This window comes from Phoenix dactylifera, chromosome 3 (assembly GCF_051530095.1).
Source record: "Phoenix dactylifera cultivar Ajwa chromosome 3, Ajwa_hap1_PhDact_Kaust_v1.1, whole genome shotgun sequence".
Classification (NCBI taxonomy): domain Eukaryota; kingdom Viridiplantae; phylum Streptophyta; class Magnoliopsida; order Arecales; family Arecaceae; genus Phoenix; species Phoenix dactylifera.
This window is the reverse complement of record NC_143192.1, coordinates 6000083-6026199: the sequence shown is the minus strand read 5'-3', so window position 1 is coordinate 6026199 and position 26117 is coordinate 6000083. Positions and strand designations below refer to the sequence as shown.

The 26117-nt window shown below is 39.9% G+C and overlaps 1 protein-coding gene and 1 non-coding gene across 2 annotated transcripts; one reads left to right on the top strand and one right to left on the bottom strand.

The window, feature by feature from the left end:
- Positions 1-856: 856 nt before the first annotated feature.
- TRNAL-AAG (transfer RNA leucine (anticodon AAG)) lies at positions 857-937 on the bottom strand. Its single transcript has one exon. It is a non-coding gene; the product is annotated as a tRNA-Leu (tRNA).
- Positions 938-3726: 2789 nt separating this feature from the next.
- On the top strand, positions 3727-25208 carry LOC120108292 (ATP-dependent Clp protease ATP-binding subunit CLPT1, chloroplastic-like). Its single transcript, XM_039121875.3, has 6 exons — positions 3727-4112; positions 4205-4240; positions 4318-4427; positions 12296-12475; positions 24624-24751; positions 24830-25208. Exons 1-6 carry the CDS (start codon positions 3775-3777, stop codon positions 24860-24862), a joined length of 825 nt encoding a protein of 274 aa, XP_038977803.2. The 5' UTR covers positions 3727-3774; the 3' UTR covers positions 24863-25208.
- Positions 25209-26117: the final 909 nt, after the last annotated feature.

Genomic DNA, 26117 nt, shown 5'->3' with positions numbered 1-26117 from the left:
AATTGGCATTCTTCTTTGTAACCATGGTTGTGCAAGACTCTTTTTGTTCTTTAATAACAACTATTCGTCCCATCTCAATCAATGCCTTTTTGGCTTTAATCACAATCATCCATAATTTTATAATATTTTAATAATTAGAAGAATATTGCCATTACGACCTAAATTAGCTTACATAGATCAAAATTGGGCCTTACAAGTTATATAAGAATTTGGTTAAGTATTACATTTTCTCCATGGCAAGCTACATAAGTAAGTTACCATATCTTAAGATCGTACACAAATCCCTACTCTTAATGCACTATCACTAGGCAATGCTAGCCAGGAAATTAGCACTTTTTAGTTCTAAATAGCAATTTGTGTTTGACCGAAAGGAAAATAAAAAATCTAGCACATGATATTTCACCCTACATTAAGTCCAAATGCCTTTAACTATTAGTGTAACAATCTTTTTTTACAAAATATATATTATATTTGTTTAAAATAATCAATATGCACAGATATATGTAGAAATTACATTGATATCAGAACTTTTTTATTGAACTAATTTTTTCCCCATATTTTAGATGTTCTAATTCTATTAATTTGTTTGCTTCTACATATTAAAAAGAAAAGGGAAAAGTATTAAGGGTTGAGGATTGGACTCAAAATTCATTTGAACACTTTTTCAATGTTAATTTAGAAACTTTTTCGAAGAATTATAATTTAGTTTTAAAAAAGAATTAACAAGATATAATTTTAAAATTATATTTTGATGTTAGACGTGTGGACTAAGCTCAAGATTTCTTGAACAATAGGAAACCTTTCTTTAGAAGAATTATAAAGGAGAAAAAGAATTAAAAACTTCCCAAAAAGAACCTGTTGAGAGTGGGATTTGAACCCACGCCCTTTCGGACCAGAACCTTAATCTGGCGCCTTAGACCAACTCGGCCATCTCAACTTGTTAATAACCCTTTTATTATGTATTAATTCAAATTGAATATAGGATTAGTCAGGAAAAAATAAATGTAAAGAAACAAACATGCTAAATCCCCAAATTTTTAACTTCTCTAGTAATTCTAACCACTACTTAGGTAGGTCATGGTCCATAATGAAAATGCTACTATTCTAGGGTTATAAGGATGGAGTTTTCTCCCCGCTAAGATGATAACATGAGAATATTATTTATGTCGTAAAAGAAAAAAGTTATATAGCTTGACGATACGATATTACAAAGATAAGATAAGATTTCCTTCAAGCTTCATAAACATCCAAAAATAAGGCATACTTGACTAACAACTAAGATGTGTCATTACCGTGATGAGGGATGTAGTAGAACAAAACCCCACCTGCAATTTTAGTAAGAAAAAGAGAATAATTAAAATCTCCAATACCATTATCAAAAGTTTTTCTTTTTGTGCAATCCTTATATAATAACTAAGGTGCCTCTTTTAGCTCGAAGCCATGGAAACCAATATCTAGCCCAACTTTAATCATTCCCTCAATGCCAAAGCTTCAATAATTTTTGTTTTTGAAATACTTCTGCATTTTTTAGTAACAACTGCTTAAATTTTTCCATCTTTATTTCTAAAAATATTACCAACTCTACCACAACCAAAATTTTAAAGTAGTTTATACTCCACACAAAGTGCAAACTTAGTGTTGACTTCAAGTCAACCAGTGATACATAGTGGACTTTGAGATACATATTTGCCATCATGTCGAATAGTGCACAAAAAATTGAGAGGTGGATGCTTCTAAATCCAAAAATCCACCATGTATGGTCGGGGTCCAAAGTGGAAACTAGGTTTCCACTTCATAATGAATTCACTCATTGTCAAGGATCTGAACGCAAGGCGACTCATCAGGTCAGAAGTTCAAAACCTTGTTTACATTACATTCTGGCTAATGATGGCATCTAAAAAGGGTACATGCATATTCAACCATGTGGCAAGGTTTGGATAGGATAATCATGGAGGAGTCTCGAGCCAAGCACCCTTAAATTGAGTAACTTAGAGGTTGAAGCCTTGGTACCCTCGACTCCATTTAGAAAATATGTTGAGTAATCTTAGGAATGGTTCTACATGAGATCTATTATACTCCTCAGGCCAAATAAAGAGAGCTTTGTTCAAAACTAGTTAACCATCAACGATAGATCGAATAAGGTCAAATTGTGCCTGATTTAAGGCCGAATGGGCATAGTGATTTATGGGGTTCCTTTTGTCAATCTTGTAGAAGGATCACTATATGTTAGAAGACCTAGCAATTATCATAACATGGATAGTGAAGGATAGTTGGTGCCAAATATTGTTAATTATCAAAGAAGTAGAAAATTAAAGGTGGACATATGTCAGCACTAGAGAGGAATGGTTACCAAACTAGTTATAATGTCATGTATAAATGGTGAGATGTAACCTGAAGGAGGACCCATAGACAATCAAACATTGATTGTTATCTTTTCTTTACCTTTAATTTATCATTGTATTTATCTTTATTTTTTTTGCTCTAATTACCTTGCTTTTTTCTAGTTTATCCATAGTTGTTAGCATAGAATCGTGGCCACGTCTATAACCTACATCCTCCTCTTTTAAGTAGGTGGTATCATAGTAGTGAAAGTCCTTAAACGTTAAGACATCAAGATCCATTCTACAAATCATTCACTCTGTTTTCTTTTCAATTACTGACATTGATGGCATGCTTGTGCACTTACATGTACCATCGAGGATGTGCACCTTTCATCCCTCCTAGTGAAAAATCCAACAGCCAATGCATCTTCTCTAGCATGCTCGATGGGGCAGCTTGGGTAGCTATCATCATGCAACTGAGAAAGAGTATTGGTGCTCAGTCATCAGGACTACCAAAGAGTCCACTACACTATATCAAGGTGCCTTCGAGTTCTCATACTAGGCCATCTAGACTAGTTCCTCCAACTTCATAGGGAGTTGAAGTCTTCAGCGACCTAATTGACTCTACTCCTTTTGGGAAGCTTGACTTTGGAAGCCATGTTTCATAGGTAGAGATGATACATCCGTTAGTTGGTCCTCTAGAAATTATAGTCACACAGTTCAAGTTTTATATGAACGATAGCCGACACGACCTGTTGGAAGTAGTCACTAGCCAAGTGGCCACTATGTTAAGATCACTTGCGAAGTAATAGAAGAAATCCTCAACTTTCATAGTAGAGCAGTTCAAGAGGCTTGTTTCTATTATCAAGGGTAGTATCATGCGCCACAACATGCTTTGGTATATACTATGCAGAAATCAGATAATCATATTCTTATGGCAGACAAATTGCCAATCATTCTCTACAGTATGGAAGTGATGAGATCCTTGACTTCCAAAAACTCATAACCTATAAGAAGAATAAGGCCAAATATTGCCTTAGAAAGTCCTCAAGATTTATAGATTGAGCTGATGAGGAAGATACCTGGTAAGAGAATGCAAAAGAAGTAATATTTAGTTTTTTTTTTTTTTACTCGGGTAGCAAAAGAAGCAATATCTAAATCTTGATCTACACTCGACTTGATGTGGGATCAAGACGTTTCATCCCATTCTCGCCCATCGATTATCTCGGGGCATCCATTTGATTGCAATCTAATCTATTGTGCAAAAATCAAACCCTAATCTAATTTACTCTATCAAATTTAATAATTACAAGTATTTACCAAGCTAATTTTCAAAACAATTTTCCCCGGATGTACCCCTAGTTACCATGGGAAAAAGTAGTGCGCATCCCCGCGACTTCTCCGCTGACCGGCGTCTAACCAGACCGCCCATGGCGGCCGCTCTTTCTTTTTTATGTTTTTGTCCTCCCCTTTCTTCCCCTCTCGCTCTCTTCATAAAGCCCTCTCCTACTCATCCCCCCCAAACAAAGCTCCCATGACAACTCTAATCCTCTCCGCCCTTCCGATTTCGACCTCCACCTATCCCTCCCTCTCCAAGAGCAGCGCCAAGAGCCCCATTCTCCCTTCCATCTCTTCTCTCTCGCTTCCCTCCAACCGCCGCAAGGCCAACCCCCTCGCGAGCTCTCTCCTCGGAGACCCTGGCCCTCTCTCTTCCCCCCGCGCGCCCACCACGCCTCTCTACCCGCGGCCTAGCCCTCGCTCCACCGCCGTCTTCTTCAGTCTCCCCACCGCGTAAATCCACCCGTCAACGCCCCCACCCCCTCTTCCGAACCCTGTTTTCAAGAATGACTCCTGATTGAATTTTTGATTTCTCATTCTTGCAGGAAACCGGAGAGAGCTTCGACCGAGAAGATCTCCAGGTGAGCCATTGAGATTCTTTTTCTTTCATGAGGGTCGTGATTGGGTAATGATGAGTACGTTGTAATAAATGGCTCAGGTGGTCGGCGAGGGCGATAAAGTCCTTTAACATGGCGGAACTGGAGGCAAGGAAGCTCAAATACCCCAACACCGGGACGGAGGCTCTCCTCATGGGTATCCTCGTTGAGGGTCGGTATTTAATTGCCTGGCCTTTCTAAGATTCATGGTCCCTAGTCTTCGTTCTCTTATAATTCTGTTGATGTTTCTTGTTTCTAGTGATAAATTTGTTTGGACTAATTAACCTGCTTCAGTGATATGATGTACGATTATTTTTTTCGCTTCTTTGAATATAGAACTATTTATATGGAAATCTTTTCTTTAGAGATGGGAAGTCGTATACTGGAAATAACTATCTATTACAGATTGACTTTGGTAGTGCAAGTTGCTTCCGATTTGTTTCTATCGAGTTTATGTGTTATATTGTAGCGAGATCAAGGAAATTAATATCATTAGGATTTTCCTAGGCTTTCCCATTCTCTCCATGCAAAATATGGTACCTGCCCTGGTCATCTTTGCTTGGTTTATAAGTGGCAAAACCATCTCAATCAATTATTATATGCTTTATTCTAAGCTAATATTTTTGATTGTGTTAACTAAGGGCCTGTTTGGTATTGCTTTTGTTTTCTGTTCGGGCATTCCAAAACCCGAGAAAAAAATGAACTAGACTGGGCAACATATATGATGAAAGTCTTTTGTTTCTTGAAATTGTTTGTAATATCTCTAAAGCATTTGAAATCAAAGATTTTTTTGCTTTCAAAAAAGCATGAAAGTAAAAGCAAGGAACATCAGAAGTTTTGTGCAAATGCTAATTTTCCCAACAGGCCCTAAATGTTTCTAGTTTCTCATTACATGCATTCAATTGCTCTCAGTTTATTCACTGTGGTGGGAGGGAAGATTCCTTAATCCTCTTCTGACATGGAATCTGGTTGCTTAATTTGATAAGAATTATCAACCTATCTTCTTGCCAAGCACATATTCATAAAGCAGTCAACGAGGAATTATAAAAAAAAAGATTAATTTGAGCAATGCCATCTCAATTTGTGCAATCTTCTTCAAAGGAAGGAGATTTTGTATTCTGAGTCAGTTGGAAAGTGTAGAGAGAATTTGGTTGTGTTTACACTAGGAAAAATGTGACTTTCCAGATAGAGAGATCTAAGGTCCGCTGAACCGGGCCGAACTGTCCGGTTGGGCCCGTATAGAGTTGACCCGGTGGGGGATCGGGTCGGTTACCTCTTTTTTCGAAACCGGCTCCGAACCTGCCGGAGCCGATTTCTAACCGATAGGAACTGGTTGCAACTGGTCGTGAACTGCTCGGACTTGATCCAAACTGTCCGATTTCGTGTGGAACCAGTGTGAACCGTCCAGTCCGCATCGAGTCAGACCGGTTCCGAACCGAGCCTCCTCCCTCCTCTTCCTTTTGCTTTAAAAGATGATTGGAAAGGCTCGAGAAGTTTCTTAGGCCTTTTCAACCTATCCGAACACTCCTCTTCTTCCCCACGACAAAAAATACGCTGATTCAACACGGTTGAAGGAGGATCCAACCTTAAATAAGCTATGCTTTCTCTTTTCTATCTCATTGTTTCTATTTTTTTGGATGCCAAAAAATACCTTGAAATTTGCAAAATAAAGGGAGCATGCCAAAATTTTTGATTTTTGCTTGATTTTATGATATAATGTAGATCTATCAGATAATCTACACGATGACATAAAATTTTTTAATTTTTAAATTATATATAATGTTTAAAAATTTAACATATATTTTGCATATAGGAGATGGGCTTCTCGAGGTCATTCAGGAGGATACGATGCAGCTGCGGATGACCTCGTATATGAAATCGGATCCATAAATGTATTAGGTTCTGAGTCGTATACTGGATCCTATTATCCACAGCCACATGCAACCAATAACTCATATGGATGTGGATATGGTTCTCTGAGCCATCTTTTGGTGGCTACTATCCTACGCAGTTCGGAGCATCTTATAGATTGAATTTTGCTGCCTGCATATTCGGCTGGGTGGGCTCCTCCATAGCCGTATTATCAGCTAGAGGTTATCTCTCAGAGCCAGAGCTTTAGTGAAAAATCCGAGAGTGCTTATAATTCAAAACGCATTCCTTATGCGATAATCATACAAGATTACAATACTGCTTGGTTAGAGAGGTGGGCTGATGTACTTTTTGACTATGTTAATGGTCCGTATATCCACAAGAAACATTGCCGCTCGAAGAGATTTTAGATATCGGTATGTATGTTGTATTATAAATTTATGTAATTGATTGTATTATTTTATATTTTCTACCTTACTATTTAATTTTAGAATATTTCATTCATATTGCTTCTTGTCGCATGCAACATCCCACAAATTATTTTATGTTTTGTATCAATTTAAAACAACAAAATGCATCATTTAGGTTAAACCGGGATAAAAAAATATAAAAAAATAAAAAATATCAAATTATACTTAAAATCATTGAAAAAGTTGAAAAATTGATTACCAATTAATCAAACTCGAAAAACTTAAAAAAAAAAGGGCGTGCCCGTTCGGAAACTGGCATACCTAAGCGTACTGTGTCATTATGGTATCAAACCGGTACCGTACTGACTCGCTCGTTGACTGGTACGGGTCTCGATACTAGTTCGGCGGATCTTGGAGAGATCCTTTCTTTTTGTTTCTCTAGAACCCCATGTGCATTCCTCTAGTGCTACTCATTCATTTGACTGGCCCTTCCCTTGCCCATCTTTCTTCGTCTTTAATTCCCTTAAACTTAAAACAACTCCTCTCTACCAAAGGATTGATCCTTTTCAGCTGGTGCCCTCATTAACTTTCTGCATGCTTCTGTAGATGATTAATTTTCCATTCTTTGGCTTTCTTGTGTTGGCCTTGAGGCCTTTCCTTATTGTGGTGGTCAGAAGTGCAAGTATGATCATTTACACCATCTGATCAAATAGCCTATTGTCCAAGCAACAATGTTTAGTGGAAACAGGAAGAATATGGCATCAATTATTCTGTTGATGATCTTTTCTAAATAATAGAAAGGCAAACATAAAGAAATTTCAGTGGATGAGTAATTTACCATATACAACATGGTATGAGTTGGAATACTTTTCTACCGTTAGTTCACACTTGTAAACAAACTCTTTTGACCATGTGCATTGAAATCCCATTGTCAAGATGGTCATGGATTGAGCTTAGTGTGGAACATACTTATGCATTGCAAATTTTCTCCTTTCTCTGTAAAAGCCACTAAAATCTGCTTAAAAAGAGCAGAACTCACTCATGCTCTTTTTGGATCCCTGCCTTTTACTATGTGTAGGGTCTTGTAGAGAGTCATAATTTTCATGTTTTTGCTCATGTTCCTCATTTGCAAAGTTGGAGGTATCAGGTAGGAGCAAATCAATGTGAAGTTCTCCCATCCTTTGCACTTAAAACATGCAATTATGTTCATTTCCCTTTTTGAACCATCTTATATCATGGGCCACTTTCATCAGGTCTTGAATTTGTGTCAATAGGGTACCTTGGTTATTGCCTTTGTTTATAGTGAATAGGTGACACACATTGCACCATATAAGGGCCAATAAAGATGAAATCCTATATCTTAAAAAATACACAAATTTAGTTGCTCTGTTGTTCTAGAACTCTTCTATACTAAGCAGATCCTCACAAAAAAAAATGTTAACCTTACCAGATATGCTTCATCAGGATTCCAAGTATCTGATGCTGCCAACAAATACATTTTTAAGATTAACCTTCAGTTCTTCCCAAGCAGAGTGAGTAGTTGGTTGCTTATTTCCAAGCGACAGAAAGTAATTGGTCAGACCTTTACAGCTGGTTTTCCACACCATATTGTGAGAGGCACAGTTTTCATACTTACCGAAACTAATATCCTATGCCTATATCACATCACACTATGTGGTATAATTCATTTTTCCTTTGCAAACAATTTTGAACCACACCTTTTTATGAATGCCCGTTGTCAACCATATTTTCTTTTTGTTTCAATTTGAGAAGCAAGAAGGTGAAAAACTCGCACACCTCTTCTATTGTTTTTTTGATGAATGTCCCTTCATCTCCTCCTCCCTCCATCCCTCTAGAATTTCTCACCACCCGTGGCCATTAATCCAACTGCCAGCGTTGCCATTCCGTACATTGACGAGCAGCAGCTCCTAGGTCCTTGGACTTTGCCTCTAATGCCATCCTACTCTTCCTCTTTGTCTAGCTGGGACACAGATGAACCGCCTAGACCTCTTCAGCTAGTTCTTCACCGGCAGCAACAAAGTGTGCGGCGACACTTGCAGCCATAGCCAGTGCTACCGGTTCTCATCGCTTGGCTCTTCGACACCATGTTAGCTCCATTCTTGAGATCCTCTACTGCAATTGGCAACGGTGGAAGTGGAGGATGGAGTTAAAAAATAAGTTGAATAGTAACACACCGCCCTTGGCAGGCTCATCCATGCTGCCTCTTCCCTCCTTCAATCTCTCATGGCCTCCTTCCTCTCCTTGCCCTTGGTGGCAATGGTAGCGGAGTACTATATTTGACAATTTCCCCTCCTCCTTGCAACGGTCATGATAATGCCTAATACAAGTCCTATTTTTATCAGGAAATCCTGACCTATCGGTGTTGGCAGCGGGCAATAATGGGGCTGGCATTGTGTGGACTTCTAGGGCTTGAAAGCGAGGAGAAAAAAAAGTGAGCGGTTTGGGATGGTGGCTCCAATGGTAGGATCGGTGGTTGGAGGTGGTGGAGGGTGGCCAGAGCTAGAGGGAGGGATAGAGGAGACAAAGGGGGTTAGTATCTCTTTCCAAAGAGCAAATGATGCGGGGCTTAGAACTAATGGAGCCTCCTTGTGCTCCATCTATCTCATCTCAATTGGTTCTTTGAGATTCTCAAAGATGCCTATGGCATGTTGTAGAGGGTCCTATTAAGGTGCGTTATATAGGACCCGATATAGAAGTTTTATTCAGAAAATCTTTTGGATAAGGATTTATCTTCTCCTCCCGTAAAACCCGAAAACCATTGTTTTCTTCCCTCTTAGATAGCAATAGAGATCCAAGATAATATTTAGTAAGTGGTTGAAGGGCATAGGAGGGGTTAGGATAGGATATGATATTATCTTTTTGTTGAAAAAACATAAAAATAAAACGTTCGAGCACCAGTTCACAGTTTGCATGAAAACATTGATGTGTGTCACTGTTCATGCACGAAACAAAGACCACCCTTTTTTTTGTGCAAACAATGCCCTAAAGGCTGCTTTAAGTGGATCAGAGAATCCACAATTTGGATTGCATGATCCAATTTTGAATTGTTCAGCCTTCACTTATTGCAATTCCATGATCTGATCCAGGTTATTTTCCCCTTTCTAATCCAGATCATACAATCTAGATTGTGGATTGCATGATCTTAACTTCATTGGTGATTCTCATATTTCTTGATCCATTATGAGATCCTTAATAGTTTGTAGTTTAAAAGTTGTTCATTAAGCATATAAGAAAAATTTACATAGCCAAAGAATTGTTGGATGCATCATTGCCTTGGTATCATCCTTTGTGTCACCTAGGATACTTCTCTTCAAGAGATTTTCTGCCAGCTCTTGTGCAGGGTGATGCAAGATGCTTCTAAAGGTACATAGTTTATGGAATTAGTCAATTATCTTTTATTTTCTTTAAAATTCATATTACTAGTGTCGTTAATAATATACCAGGATTGGAATGTAATATTTAAATTACAACTATGCTGGGAATGCTTTTGGTGTTCTTATATCTGCAAGAAGAGGGTTATAATGATAAAGTGGTCTTGAGTGAGAGTTGACATAGTTTCAACCATGGTCGGTGGAACCATTTCGAACCGGGCGGTTCCGCCAGTTTCGAGCCGTACGGGTGGCTCACTGGTACGGTCTGGACTGTAAAAGTGGCATGTTGCCGGAGGCCGAGAAGGAGAAGATAAAGAGAGAGCGAGTGGAGGAGGGAGGGAGGGAGAAGGAGAGGCGACAAACATTGGCGGAGGGCCGGCGAAGGCCGTGGCAACCAAGGCCGTGGCCGGTTCTCTTTTGAACGAAACAGGGGTCCGACCGCAGCTAAAAAATTTTGAAATTTTTAAGTGAAGTCAAATCGATTTGCCGACTTCACTTAAAAATTTCAAAATTTTTTAGCCGCGGCCGGACCCCTGTATCAAAAGAAACAGGAGAACCGGCCACGGCCTCTGCCGGCGTTCGCCGCCTCTCCTCCCTCCCTCCCTCGTTCATTATCTTTCTCCTCTTTTTTCGGCTCTGGGAGCATGCCCTCTCTTGGCACGGGCCCGACATGACCCGTATTGAGTCGTCCTGCTGGAGAATCGGTACGGTGCCTGGTACCGGTTCCTCCGACCTTGGTTTCAACTTTGAATGTCTACTTCCTTAAGGCATGATAGTTTTATAAATTGAAAATTGGTTGCCAATCTGATTGAATTATTTGTATTCATCCATGCCACATGAAAACTCAGAAACTATTTTCCTTATTACAAAGTCAGTCTACAGCCTAAAGCGTACCCTCTATCATCACTCTTACTGATTTATTGTTAAATCTGCTTGATTTGTTGGCTTAAAATCTTTTTATTTTGACCCGTTACCAGTGTACATTTTGGAATTTATAACCCTTGTCTGTGGTACAAATCTTGTTTAGTGAACAATCAGCATTTAGCTCCTTTCTGTGCTACCCCTTTTTGAATGATCATGTAGTATTCTCCTATTACTTTTGACTTCATCACATGTTATCACATGTAATATTAATATAGGATACTAATATGAATACTGAAAAGAATATTGCATAGTAGGAAGCATTTGCTTTTCTCTATATAATAGATCATCAATATAAATGATCCTTGACATCTTCATCCATGCTTTTATACTGGAAGCTTTCAGTTTTCATTTGTTGCTTCATTGTCAACCAAGGTCTGCCGGACCGAATTGGTAGTGAACCGGCACGCTCTATTTTTTTTGAAAGTCCTTGTTTATAGCCTGTATAGTTGAACAAATTTGAACTGAAGCAAAAAAAAAAATGAAGCAAGAACTGGTACCATAGAGAGGCGGCCATAAACTGGAGAGTCTTGACTAATTCGAAAGATCATTCGATGTAATCACTCTTTTCAAACTTTTTCTATAAATTTAAGTCTAATTTAATTTTTTTGATGTTTTTTTATGTCTTTTTGATGTTTTTTTGATGTTTCTATGATTTTGTTTTAACCTAGACGATGCATCTTATTACTTTAAAATGATACAAATTATAAATTAATAACATAAAATATCCTCAAATCAAGTAGTGATGTGAACATTAAAAAATAATGCAATCAATTACATACTTTTAAAGTCCAACAGATGATTCCATTTTTTAAGTGAAGTTGATAAATCTCTTGCCGACTTCACTTAAAAAACATGAATTTTTTTAGCCACGGCCAGACCTCTATATCATTCGAAACAGGAGAATTAACTGCGACCTCCACTGGCCTCCGCCATCCTCCTCCAGCCCTTCCTCCCCTGCTTGCTCTCTCTTTCTTTTTTTTCTCTCTCCCACGGTGTTGTGCTCTATCTCGGTACAAGCTCGGCGTGGCCCGTGCCGAGTTGTCCTGCCAAAGAACCGGTACGGTGCTCAGTACTGGTTCCTCCGACCTTGGTATTAATTAGGTCCACCAACCACTATCCTTGGTTGGACTGAAACCCATCATAAAGGTACCTTTAAAGCTTGGTTGTTGTAGTTTGTCTTACAGCAAATTCAGCCTTAAGACAAAATACTATGAAAGGGCCCTCCAAGGGCATTTAACTTACAGGAATTTGGTTAGCTTACAACAATCCAAACATTGGAAAAGGGTCACCACCTGCAACTAGGTTCACTTACATCTAGTTGCACGTATCCAAACGCATCCTTAATCATTTGGGTCTGTATTTTTTTCCCTTTTTTTACTAGTGATTGCGAATGTATAGCTAATGATCATTGTGTAAGTCTTATTGCCCTTTTCTCTTGCTTGCAGGAACCAGTAAAGCAGCAAATTTTCTACGTGCAAATGGAATTACCCTTTTCAAAGTTCGTGAGGAAACTGTGAAGTTGCTTGGAAAATCTGACTTGTACTTTTTCAGTCCTGAGCATCCACCATTGACTGAACCAGCCCAAAGAGCGCTTGACTGGGCTGTTGATGAGAAACTGAAATCAGGTTATTCTGATTCTTTATAGCTTTATTCTTATCATGATTTCTGCATTAGTGTATAGCATTGGTGCCATTTGCTTTATTTTATGATACTATTTTCTCTCAGAAGCAATGTATAGAACTACTTGTAGGATTGATTGGGTCATCGTATCTCTTGGTACACATTAGATATCTCTTGGTACACATTAGATAACGAACCGGGAGGACACCTGCTGTCCACTCATTGAAGGGAGTAAGAAGTCTGCTTTCAGATAAGCAAATTCTGGAGATCAATCTACCATGTTTTGGTGCTCTTTTTGAAATTTCTAATGATATAGTTAAGAATACCTATGATGCCATTAAGGTGAATTTCGAATGCATGTATGTCTGGGTGAGACAACGAAGTTTATCAGCGGTGACTTAACTACTGTAGTTTGGAAACTTAAAGAGATAGGCCAGACCCTATTTTATAAATGAGTTGAAGTGGCTTGACACTGAAATATCCTCCCACTTTAATAATTCAATCATCATTTCATGCCTACTTGAGGCCCTATGAAGAAATACAAGCCATTGCATCATGCCTTGGTAACATAACTAAATACCTAAGCATAGATAAAAAGGAAATAATTGAAGGTTAAAAAAACTAAGACCTAACTGACAGCTCAATCAATTAAAACTCTATTCTCTTGTCAAAAGCCCTTAATTTTTATTGGGAGTTCTTGGTCGCCAAGTCTCCAATTCACAAGCTTGACGATAATCTTCTGGAAAAAGAACTTTAGAGTTGATGACCATGAACAATGATTTTAAATCTTGAAATTGTGAATCTGTCCAGGTAATTTCCCTGGCTTTGGAAAATATGGTAGAGCCTTATCCAACTTGGGAGGGGTGTGTGATGTATGATAGGGTTCATTAGGAATATTTAGTATCCTCTGTTGTGTTGAAATGACAGTCATCTGATATTTTTTCAATCTTTTTCTTCTTCTTAGGAAAGTGGTATTCATAGACAGGTTGGGTAGGTAAGGTGGGAGATGGTGGAAGAAGTGGATGGTCAAAAATAGATTGTCGGCCATGGGGGATTTCTTGTGCTTCTTGATAGAGAAAGATTTTCTACGTAAACTGTGTGATGCGGGACAGATGATTTAGAGTAGAAAATAAGAATAGAAAGGGAAGGGGAGGGAAGTTCTGGAGTCCACCAGATGTCAAGACAAAGTTTTCATTCCAAAATACTCTAACTCAAACAGTAGATATGGGGGTGCCATATATAGCCCCATATGCAACTACCCATGATCCCCACAAATGATCATGTAACTACCCATGATCCAACAACATCATGGGTCACTACACTAGCCAAATACAGTCATACAAGCCAGCAACTAATAAAAGACGAAAATACATAATAAATAAATGAAAATACACAAGAAAATAAAACTAGGGTGGCCGAAGTGCTATGCACGCCGGCGACGCCTATATACATTCTGGAAACGGTGGTCTATGTCCCCACCAACTCCCCTCAGTGGAGAAGAGTTCGCCTCTGGCGAAACGGATGTCTGGTAATGCTCCAACAGGTCTGAAGCAAGTCGCTGAAGCTCATCTCTGCTAATCCAGGTATCATCTGACGGAGGTCGACCATGCCATCTGACCAGGTATCGCTGATAACCACCGTTCTGCGTACTAACAATCTGATCATCCAAAATCTGTTCCACTGTGTCTGTGATCTGCGGAGAAAAAGGTACAGGAGGCAAGGCAGGAGCAGGAGATATGTTCTCAAAATTGGATGTGAGGTCAGTGTCAGGCTCATTGAGTGGGTCTGCAGGAATAGTTGTCGGACCTTGGTAGGCAACTAAGTCTTCTACATTAAAAACTGGATTAATCCCAAAATCACTTGGAATATCCACCACATATGCATTAGATTCAACCCGTTTCAGAATTTTGTATGGACCCATACTTCGGGTGTGCAATTTTCTAACGGCTCCTGGTGGAAACCGTTCAGGTTTGATTCTGATCATTACATCATCACTCACTCGAAATTCTTGATAACGTCGACGTAAGTCAACGGCCATTTTATATCTCGCATTATTGATTTCAATTTTCTTCTTAATCTCTTTATGTAAATTTTGCATGTGTTGCGCAAAGGATTCAGCAATCTCAGAGATTCTATTGTTAGGTGCTACTGGGATAAGATCAACAGGTTTTCGCGGTATATAGCCTAAGACAATTTCAAAAGGGCTCAAGCCAGAGGTCCTGTTTACAGAGCTATTGTAGGCGAATCAGCTGTGGATAGAAGAAGATCCCAATTACCTGGGTGGTCACTCACTAAACATCGTAGAAGGTTTCCTAGGCTGCGGTTGACCACCTCAGTTTGCCCGTCTGTCTGAGGGTGATAGGCTGTGGAATATTTAAGCTTAGTACCCATAAAGTTCCAGAGGGTCTTTCAAAAATAACTAACAAATTTGACATCTCCATCAGTCACTATCGATGTTGGAAGCCCGTGGAGCCTAACGACCTCATCAAAGATGATCCTCGCAACTTTGGAGGCATCAGAAGTCTTGGAAGTGGGTAGAAAATGTGCCATCTTAGAGAACCGATCCACTACCATGAGAATGGAATCATGCTTACTTCTAGTCTTTGGCAATCCTAGCACGAAATCCATACTAATATCCTGCCAAGGACGATCTGGGACAGGAAGGGGGGTATATAAACCAGTGTTTTGTTTGCGCTGTTTGGATAGATGACAAATACGACACTGACTAACAATTTTTGCAACATCCCGTTTTAAACTAAGCCAATAAAATCTTTGTTCCACCATATCAATGGTCTTATTTCTACCAAAATGGCCAGCTATTCCTCCCGCATGAAGTTCCCAAACAAGAAAATCTCTAAGAGATATTTGAGGGATACACAGCTTGTTTCCTCGGAACAGAAAGGCATCAACCACAAGGTAATCACTATTGTCCCTGGTGCAACCTTATAACACGCTCGCATAGATCTCAGCGAAGTCTGGACAAGTTGCATAATCGTCAATCATACGTTCAAATCCAGTAACATTTATGCTTACTGAAAAAAGTAATGCTACACGTCGGCTTAAGGCATCAGCTGTTTTGTTGTCAATACCTGCTTTGTGACACAACACGAAGGTATATTCTTGAAGAAATTCAGCCCACTTTCCGTGTCGTGAACTCAATCGTTTTTGGGAATTTAAGTACCTCAAAGCTTCATGGTCGGAATATAATACGAACTCCTGAGGTAGCAAATAGTGACGCCAGTGACACAGCGCATGTACAACTGCATAAAATTCTTTGTCATAGGTGGAATATTTTCGTTTAGCATCATTCAGCTTCTCACTGAAGTATGCGATAGGATGTTTTTCTTGGCTTAAGACACCACCTATACCTATACCAGATGCGTCACAAGAGACTTCAAAAACTTTAGTAAAATCTGGGAGGCGCATTACCGGGGCTTCAGTCATTCTAGTCTTGATCTCTTGGAATGCCCTTGAGGCCGCAACGGTCCAATGAAATTCACCTTTCCGGATACAATCCGTAATCGGTGCAGTGATCGTACTAAAATTCTTGATGAACCTCCTATAAAAGGTGGCTAGGCCGTGGAAGCTTCGCACCTCAAATAATGTAGTGGGTTCGGGCCATTCAAGAATAGCTTGGACCTTCTGTGGGTCTGCTGAAACACCCTCAGAAGAAACGAATCCTAAGAAGATTACACGATCAGTCATAAATGAACACTTCTTAAGATTCGCATATAGGCTTTCTTTTCTTAGTGAATTGCAAACCAAACGTAGGTGCTCAAGGTGTTGTTCCTTGTTTTTGCTATAAATTAAGATATCGTCAAAGTAGACTACAAGGAATTTACCCATGAAAGGTCTTAGCACTTGGGTCATAATTCGCATAAATGTACTAGGTGCATTTGTTAACCCAAAGGGCATGACTAGCCACTCGTATAACCCATCCTTGGTTTTGAAAGCTGTTTTCCATTCATCACCTGGGCGGATACGGATTTGGTGGTATCCACTCTTAAGGTCAATTTTGGAGAAGATAGTGGCACCTGCCATCATATCAAGCATGTCATCCAGTCGTGGTATTGGGAATCGATATTTAAACGTTATCTTATTAATTGCCCTGCTATCCACACACATTCTCCAAGTGCCGTCTTTTTTGGGCGTTAGAAGCGCAGGCACCGCACACGGGCTAAGACTCTCTCGGATGAACCCTTTTGGAGTAGTTCATCAACTTGCCTGTTTAATTCAGCGTGTTCAATCGGATTGAGTCTATAATGAGGCAAGTTCGGGAGAGTCGCCCCTGGAACCAAATCTATAGCGTGCTGAATGTCACGCATAGGGGGAAGCTCATCAGGAAGGTCCTCAGGAAAGAGATCCTTAAATTCTTCCAGAACATAATGCACTTCCTTCGGAAAATCTATTTGAAAATCAGGGTTAACTTCTTTGGACACTAACACAATGACTATGGATTCTTGGACTGCTGCTTTCTCAAATTCCTTAGGACTAATGATTTGAAGGTGCTTTTCAACCTTCACATCCTTCTTTCCAGCAATAGAAGGTCTAGGAGGCAAAGGGTTTAGTCGAATTTTCTTTCCTTGGTGAACAAAAGAACAGGAATTGGATTTGCCATAAATGGTCACATCCAAATCATAAAGCCACGGTCTACCAAGGATGATGTGTCCAACGTCCATGGGAATAACATCACACCAAACCTTATCATTATATTCAGAAAAGTTGATTTGGACTAGACAACGCTCAGTGACTGGTATAGCGGTTTTATCCACCCAAGACACATTATAAGGGTTAGGGTGAGGCACTGTTTTTAACCGTAGCTTCTTGACAGTTCTTGTGGATACAACATTGACACTACTCCCACTGTCGATAATAACCTTACAGCTATGTTCCCCACATTTGATATAGGTGTGAAATATGGATCGACGCCTCCAGTCATCATCTTCTTGCTTTGGTTGTGTAAGGACACACCTAACTACGCCTAAAGGAGTGGAACCCTCAAGTGAGCCGGGTTCCTCACCTTCATCTGACTCTTCAGGGTCTACTTCTGGTTCATAGACCAACTCATCCTCTTCATCATTTCTATCTTCTTCGATGACTAGTGTTTTCTTAGTAGAACATTGACTAGCTCTATGCCCAAAACAAAAACATCTGTAGCACTGATCTCGAGAAATTTTGGGTGGTTCACTTAAAATTCCTTTATTCTTTTGATCATTAATTTTTGGGGACTCTGTCGCTTGATTTCTAATATTAAGCTTACCCCAAGTGTTAGTTTGACTACCATGGGTAAACTTATGATTGGCCTCCTTAAGATCAAATCTCCTAAAGGTTGTCTTATTAGTATAACGCTTAATGTCTTGGACAAGTTGATAGGCATGTTCTAATGAATTGACATCGCGTAGAATAAGCTCTTTTTGTAAATCATCTCGCAATCCGGATCTAAACCTAGAAAGGGTCAATTCCACACTCTCGCGTGCATCGCATCGCATGAAGAACTCATCAAAGCGAGCGATGTATTCAGACACAGGTTTGTTTCCTTGAATCAGTCGTTGCCACTGATCTAACAGGCGACTCTTATAGGATGTTGGGAGATATTTTTCTTTTAACTTCTCCTTCATTTCATCCCATTGTACCATAGGGGGTTGTCTAGCTCTAGCAAGCATATTTTCTATTGTGTTCCAATGCAACTTTGCGGGACCAGTGAGCTTCATTTTTGCAAAACGAACTCTGCGATCTTCATACAGGTTATACCATTCAAAGTAATGGTCCATATCAGCGAGCCAGTCAATGAAGACTTTTGGGTCGAGACGACCATCATAACTTGGTGCAGCGATCTTAATACTGCGCATTACATGCTCATCTGGTGTCTCACGCGCTCTTAGATAGTTCCTTTGGTGTTGTGGCCCAAGGCTTCTGGGGCGGGGGGGTTCAAACTCACCAAGTTCAGACTCTCCATCGTTGTGAGTAACTTGGAGGTTGGTGATTGAATTTTCAGCCATAGTCAAGCGAGTGTTCAGCCTAGTTTCAAGGTCAGTGATTCTTGCCCCTAATCTGGTTTCTAATGCTGCTATGGCATCTAACACCTGTTGGTTTGGGTTGGTAGACATTTCATGTGAGTAAGATGTACCGCTGCGAGTTGTCATACTCTAGAATTCAAAAATCCTAGATATATAATTAGCATTCAGATTAAAATCAACATTCTTGAATAAAAGACGACTTTTGACATAGTCTCGGTTACTTTCGAATTAGCACAGGTGATAACAAAATATCAGGACCTTAGGTACTGCTAACCTTGGTCTGGATCATGCAAAATCTTTGCAGGTTAATCTAATGAAAGTGGAGTTCTTCAAATTGATTTGGGTTTCACCAGATTCAAGTAAAATTTTCTAGTTGCCTTTCGAGGATTTGAAAATAATTTGTAAGGCTCAATATGTGTTTTCAAGGGGCATAGGCTTTTATAAAATTAAGGTCCTATCTCAAACCGACAACATGAAGTGAAAACAATAATAATCTAAAGATAAACTAGTTTATAGGGAAAGGCTGAAAAAAATTATTTAAAGGAAAGATACAACCTTTTCTTATAGATCTGAATCAGTGGATGAGTTTGGATGTCAGAGTGTAGGATGCAGAACCGGAGCCCGACGATTTGTAGAAGATGCTGCAGGAAGACGGTCGACTGCGGGTATCGTTGTGGAAGCCCAACTCACTGCAGGGTCTGGATCCAAGTACAGGGGCCTGAAAGCTGGGCCCGCAAGACAATGGGCCAGAGGATCAACTGGGCTCGCGTGACAACGGGCCAAACACTGGCCGGCCCGCTCGCCCGAAAGCAGGAACTGGATGGGACCCGAAGCTTCTGGATGGCTTCGGATCCCTCTGTGTGATCGGGAGAGGAGCTGAGGGAGACACCGGGTGGGGGGAAAGAAGAGCGATGTCGGAGGGCGGAATCCTTCATTTTGGGGAGCGATGGGCACAGAGGAAGAAGGGGTCGGCGAAGGCGGAGGATGGAGTCGGTGACGGAAGTCGGAGGTGGCGGCACAGAGGAAGAAGGGGTCTCGGTGAGATGAAAGGGAGAAGAAGAAAGGGGATTAGGGTTTTAGGGATGAGGTATGGGAGGGAGAAGGTCTCAGTGAGCCGGGAGGGAGACGAACAAAGTGGATTCGAAGGTTGGTGGAGGGTGGAAGCAGCGGCGAAGATGAAGGGGAAGGTGGTGGTGTAACCGAGGCGGTGGTGAGGAAGAGGATGCTGAGTGGGGTGAAGCTGCGGCGCGGCGAGGACTGAGGCGGCGCAGCGTGCAGAGGAGCTCGGCGGCGTTGTTCGTCGGCAAGGAGGCGGCGCTGCGGCCTGCCGGCGGCGGCTTTGCGATGGAGATCTCGGGGAAGAAAGGTACACTTTTTTTTTTTGAATAACTTGTGCGACTCACGTGCGATGAAGCACGTGTGCCTCACGTGGGTTGGGGCACGTGCAACTCACGTGCTCTCTCTTTTTTTTTTTTTTCGGGAGTGGATCCGGGCTAATAAACTGGGTAACGGGTGAGAGACTTACCCGTTAACCAGTGCTCTTCCAACCTCTCGACGGTTTCGGGAGGTGGTTCCGGACTCTGTGGCTACTGCTGCAGAGCGGATACTGTCGCTTGCAGTGGTGGAAGGCGGCCGGCCACTCGCTCCGAGCAATGTTTCTCTCCTCGGATCTCTTCCCTGTGACTGGGATCTGCGGCTGCTACGGCGGGACTGAGAAACAGAGACGAAAAAAGGGAGGCTAGGCTCCTTCCTTTTTTGGTCACACGAGTTGGGCGTGGTCCTTCAACACGCTCCGGCGTCCGTGGTGGTCGGGGAACAGCATAGATCTCGTGCGCCCACCTGAGTCCAGGAATCCGGCGCTGCTCCGCCATACACAGGGTGAAACTTCTGTGGGAGTTTTCGGGAACAAGGAGACAGCAAAAGGATGTTTTTTTTTTGTAGTCTGTCCCACTGCAGCCCAAAAAATGGCAGAGAAAGGGACGGGGAGGGAAATAGACGGACAGAATCAGGGCGTTGGCACAGAGGCAAAGCCCTAGCTGGCTCTGATACCAAACTGATGCGGGACAGATGATTTAGAGTAGAAAATAAGAATAGAAAGGAAAGGGGAGGGAAGTTCTGGAGTCCACCAGATGTCAAGACAAAGTTTTCATTCCAAAATACTCTAACTCAAACAGTAGATATGGGGGTGCCATATATAGCCCCCTATGCAACTACCCATGATCCCCACAAATGATCATGTAACTACCCATGATCCAACAACATCATGGGTCACTACACTAGCCAAATACAGTCATACAAGCCAACAACTAATAAAAGACGAAAATACATAATAAATAAATGAAAATACACAAGAAAATAAAACTAGGGTGGCCGAAGTGCTATGCACGCCGGCGACGCCTATATACATGCTAGAAACGGTGGTCTGTGTCCCCACCACTGTGAAGTTAATTTCTATCAAAAAGTAACTCTAGAACTCAAGGCACTGGCATTGATTTTAGGGATGATCTATGGGCTTGCCTTGTTGGTGTGGAATTTCCAGTACAGGCCCTATTGATGGATTTCAAGGTGAGTTTAGATTCATTATCACAGATACAAAACTTCAAGTTTGTTGTTTGAAGATGTGGACCAAAAAATTCCAATGATGATTAGTGGCTTTACTCGAGTTAAAATTGCAAGAGATGGAGTTTGCTCCTCTTGAGCGGATAGAGTATCTACTTCTCTCAACTTCAAAATTAATAATAGGGTATCCAAAATGAAGTTCTACATTGTTGATCATGATCCATACTACAAAAAAAGGCCTAGAAAACAAATTCAAGTGTTTTGGTGGTCTTTAACCTATGCATCATGCGGATACAAAAATGAACAGCTAAAATGATATGTGACCATGTTTTGCTATAATCTAAGCATTAAAACCTAGTAAATCTTTAATCTATAAATGATTTAATATGTGTAGTTCATGATCAATATGGTGGATTCCTAGTTTAAATGCTTTATCGTGTTTGTGTGCATGTATAGCTATTGTGTGGGTGCGCACACGCCCTAATAAGGTTGTAACCAGATGATAGGGTTCTGACACTGATGATCCGAGCTGTTGGATATCATTTACTACCTATGAACTATTTACACGAAAATATTCAATATGGAGACTCCTAGCCTATGCATCGAATGGTCAAAAATAGATAGTTTAAATATAATACAAAACAATACATCTTCTTTGACCAACTCGATGCATAGGCTAGAGATTTCAAATCATGTGATTTTTGGTGTAAATAGTATAAATGTAGTAGGTCACATTTAGTATCTCAGATTATTGGTGCTGAACCTTTATCACCTGGCTAGGACCAACCTTATTTGTATTGGCATCCAAATAATAGCTGTATATAGGTGTATTTGGTTGTGTGCGCATGTGTATGTGCACGTGTTTGTGTGTCAGAGCCATGTGTATGTGCATGTATGTGTATGAGTAAAGCGATAATACACATAAGGTGCAAAAAAGCCTTTAAACCTACTACTAAATTCAATGTTAATGATTGGAAAACAGAAATTTGAATCGCTGGATGTGATCTAGAAGGCCTAAAATGTTTACTTACAAACAATCGTATCTTTTGGCGTCCCCTAGATTATGTACCAAGTCGTCTGACTATCAACACACGGTATCATTCCATTATAACTACCTACTTGGGGTGCCTTGATGCATAGGATAGGGGTTTCCAAAATATATGATTTTTTGTAGATAATTTAGGTATCTAGATCATATCCAAGGGTTTAGATTTCTATTTTTCAACTATCAATATTGAATTTAATGGTGGATGAACTCCTCTTTCTTTACACCTTGTGTGTAATATAACTGCACCAACGTATATGTGCATGCATGTGTAGGGATGGACTACATTGCTCTTGTGAGAAGAGTATATCTACTTCTCATTCAACTGAAAATCTATACCATTTATCATGATCTATACTATTAAAATATCTAAAATAAAAAATCATGCATTTTGGTGGTTTCTAACCTTTGCATTAAGTGGACATAGAAATGGACCATTTCTCTTGTGTCATATAGCTAAATTACACGATGAAGCATATAGATTGAGAAGCCACCTTATTGATCGTGATCTACATATGTTAAAACATATATAAATTGAAACTCAATATATTTTATTATTTAGTTCATAACAAAACTTGGTCTCATATCATTTTAACTGTATATTTATACAATCATTTGATGCATAGGTTAGAGACCATCAAAATATGTAATTTTTGTTTTATAGTCATTTTAGGGGTATAGATCAGGATAAATGGTGTGGATTTTCATTTTGGGGACCGTATTATTGATTTTAGATTTGAGAGGAGTAGATATCCTTTCCACTCAAGAGGAGTAAAGTCTATCTCATATATGTGTCTCTAAGGAGGTGGGACAGGATCTGCTTGACTAGATTTGAAGTCTTAACCAATTAGGTGAAATTAAAAGTCGGAGGTCTGACACTGATAATCCAAGTTGTTGAATGTGATCTACTATTTTTAAACTATTTATATATCAAGAAAATTATGTAATCTAGAGACCTCGAACTTGTGCACCAAGTGGCAAGAGAGCTGTTTTAGTAAGGTGTGTACTATACCATACCGACCCATAACGCATTGAACAAATAATGTACCGGTATAGTACTTGATACCAAGATTGCGGACGAATAGTAGTCGATAGAAGTTCTAGTCACCAAATTCATATTCGTTAAATAACCACTGCTTAACTTAATTAAATTGTATAAAATAAGCAAGCGGGTTCGGGTAGTTAGTCCTATTGGAAGGTAAGAAGTTCGGGTGGTAAGGGGCAGGTTGATATAGGGGGCCATTTTTTAGATAAAAAAATGGTCTTGCTCATTTCCCCTCAAGGAATGGAGATTGGGTTGATGTTGGGAGGGATGAAGGTTTCTCTCGGTAGTTGCTTGCACACATGCATATACAGACCCCTTTTTTTGTGTCTTCTGTTTTCTGTCTCTATGATTTTGGATTTGGCAGTTGCTTACATAACATCTTTGCCATGCTGTTCCAGTTTGTTGCTTCAGTGGGCCATCCCAAAAATACTGCTGTTTCCCCTTTGCTCCTGTATAACATATGCCTTTTCTCTCTCTTCCTTTTTTATGAATAATTATCAATTATGTTTATGAAACTGCCATTTATGGGGATGTTTGTTTAGTTGAATTATAACATTCTCTATTTGTCTGATGCCACCATGTACATCTCACTTGAAGGTCCACAGCCTTGACCATGATTTGTTACACCCATGAAAATCAATTCTTTTGGTGGCTTCTACTAATGCATTAAATGATAAGACAATGGATGGGTTTTCCATAACTTGACAGATTGTTCCATTTGATTCAAAATTTGAAACTTTTACAATGCAGATATGAGGAGTGGGTTTTGAGGAAGTTAATTCATTTCTTTTGGAAGCATCTGAATGAACTAATATCTGGTGTCATGGGAAATGAATTCCCATCTTTTCAGTATTTTGTTTTAAGAATACGTGATGTTCAAATGCAAGAGATGACTTCGGCAAAATTGTCAACTAACCAAGAAAGGAAGGAATCATTAGGATTGAGTAATAATTGCCCTTGGTGTAATGTATGACTGCTTCATTTGGGAGGCTCCTAACACGCCAAGAAGCAGTTGTATGTGTTATTCTGGAGTGCATCTGGCATATCAGGTCAAAAGTTACAGCAACTAGGAATGGAAAGGGCTGACATTTGGTCCACATGTTAAAAAAATGAGTTAATCATGACCGGTAATGTGGATTCTTAAGATAGATGGGCTATCGGCACCGTGGCAGCTTTTCACAGATGTATTGCAATGACAGAAATATTCAGGTTCAGAATGCCTGCAGATTGGTCCAAGATATTATGCATCACCATCAAAGAACTTGTTTCATACTTTAGAGTTCTTTGAATTCCTTTCTCATTTGTTTGGGTTGGTTCTGTAAATTCTCTTTCACAATTTATTCATATAAAGGGCTATCATCAGTTTACATCACTGCATCACTGTACTACCATTAACAGAGACCACTTTTCTCTACGTCCTTTATGTCTTACTTTACATTAGTTTATCATATTCCTTATTTGTCTTGACCATGTAACCTCAAATGTAGGTGATGATGGAGAGATAACGACGACACATTTGCTTCTGGGCATATGGTCAGAGAAAGATTCGGCTGGTCACAAGATATTGGCTTCCCTAGGTTTTGATGATGATAAAGCTAATGAGCTGGCCAAGTGTGTAAGTTCTACATCCATCTTCTTTCTAGAGAACTAGTTTTTTAATTGTCAACCATGACATGATTCTCCTGACATGCAGGCCAATGAGGATGCGGTCATGAACTATAAATAGATGTGAAGCAAAATTCCGTAAAGGCATATGGTTTTCAAATTGGATGCTCAAAGAACCTCCCATTCAGCCAGCCATTTTCTGGAAAATTTCATTGTCAATCTGCTTACAAGGTGCATCATGGATTTAGCCACCTATACAGTGGTAAGGTGTGTTGAAGGAATCTCCATGCTCCCAGACTGGAATTTTTTTTCTCAATCCAACTTATTAGGGCATCTGCAAAGTGTATGATTCTGCATCTAGTCGCCCGGTATTGTTGTTGCCAGCCTCTCACATTTGGTCCTTGCATTGTTGAAGACGATATTTTGTAAATCAAAATCCAATAGCATCTGGTTGTGGTTTGCTTCAATCTTTAATACTCATATTGTCATTGCTTTTTCATGGCTTCTAGCTAAGCTTTTGGTGGTCTTGCATGAAAGAAATTGTCACGAACCTGAATTGCTGCATTGAAGCACCAACCTTAATGGCCTTAAAATGATGATTTTTTATTTGTTCCAGTCTTGTTTTGGATGGCAAACTAGCACCTTTTGTGGAGAAATGAGATAGCATCTTTTGTCCTCAATCATCAGAAAATTGAGATAGTTTCAAATTGCCCTTTGTGAAGAGTGAAGGGTTCCTTCCAAGGGTGAGGAAGGCGGCTATATGTGGAACTGGAATGGTAAATGAGCTTCTGAGCTAGGTGGTGGCCGGCAATGTGGGGGGTTTATACCTGGACCAAAAGTATTACTTGGTCCGATAGGTATCGTACAAAATATCTACCGGATCTTGTATTTAAGAGGATTGGATTTGTGCATGCCATGTATAAACTTGACTAGGTTGATGAACTTGTTTAGACTTTCCTTGCCGGCATGATTACAAGTGTGGCAATTTGGAGTAGGTTCTGGCAAGGAAAGAATATAATTCAGAAATCTTGTCAGTCTTGTCAATGGACTGCATAATAATTCAGATGATGGATATTACAGACATTTGTAAAAGAATATTGGAGAGAAATGATCTTTTTTCTTTTGTTTGTAAATACATGTTTTTGTCTTGCCTTAAAAGATGTACTAACTTTTAGAATCCGATGCTAACAGGTATGAATATGATCCCTCTTAAAAATCACTCTCTTTTAGGCCTCTCAACCCATCAATGCCCTCGGGAAGGGTAGCTTTTGCTAAAACCCTTACAGTGTCTTGAAAACTTGGCTTGAGATATGAAACTTTGAGTATTTATAGATGCCCCTGTTATTTCCAGTGAGACTGCTTGATGATAGATTCTT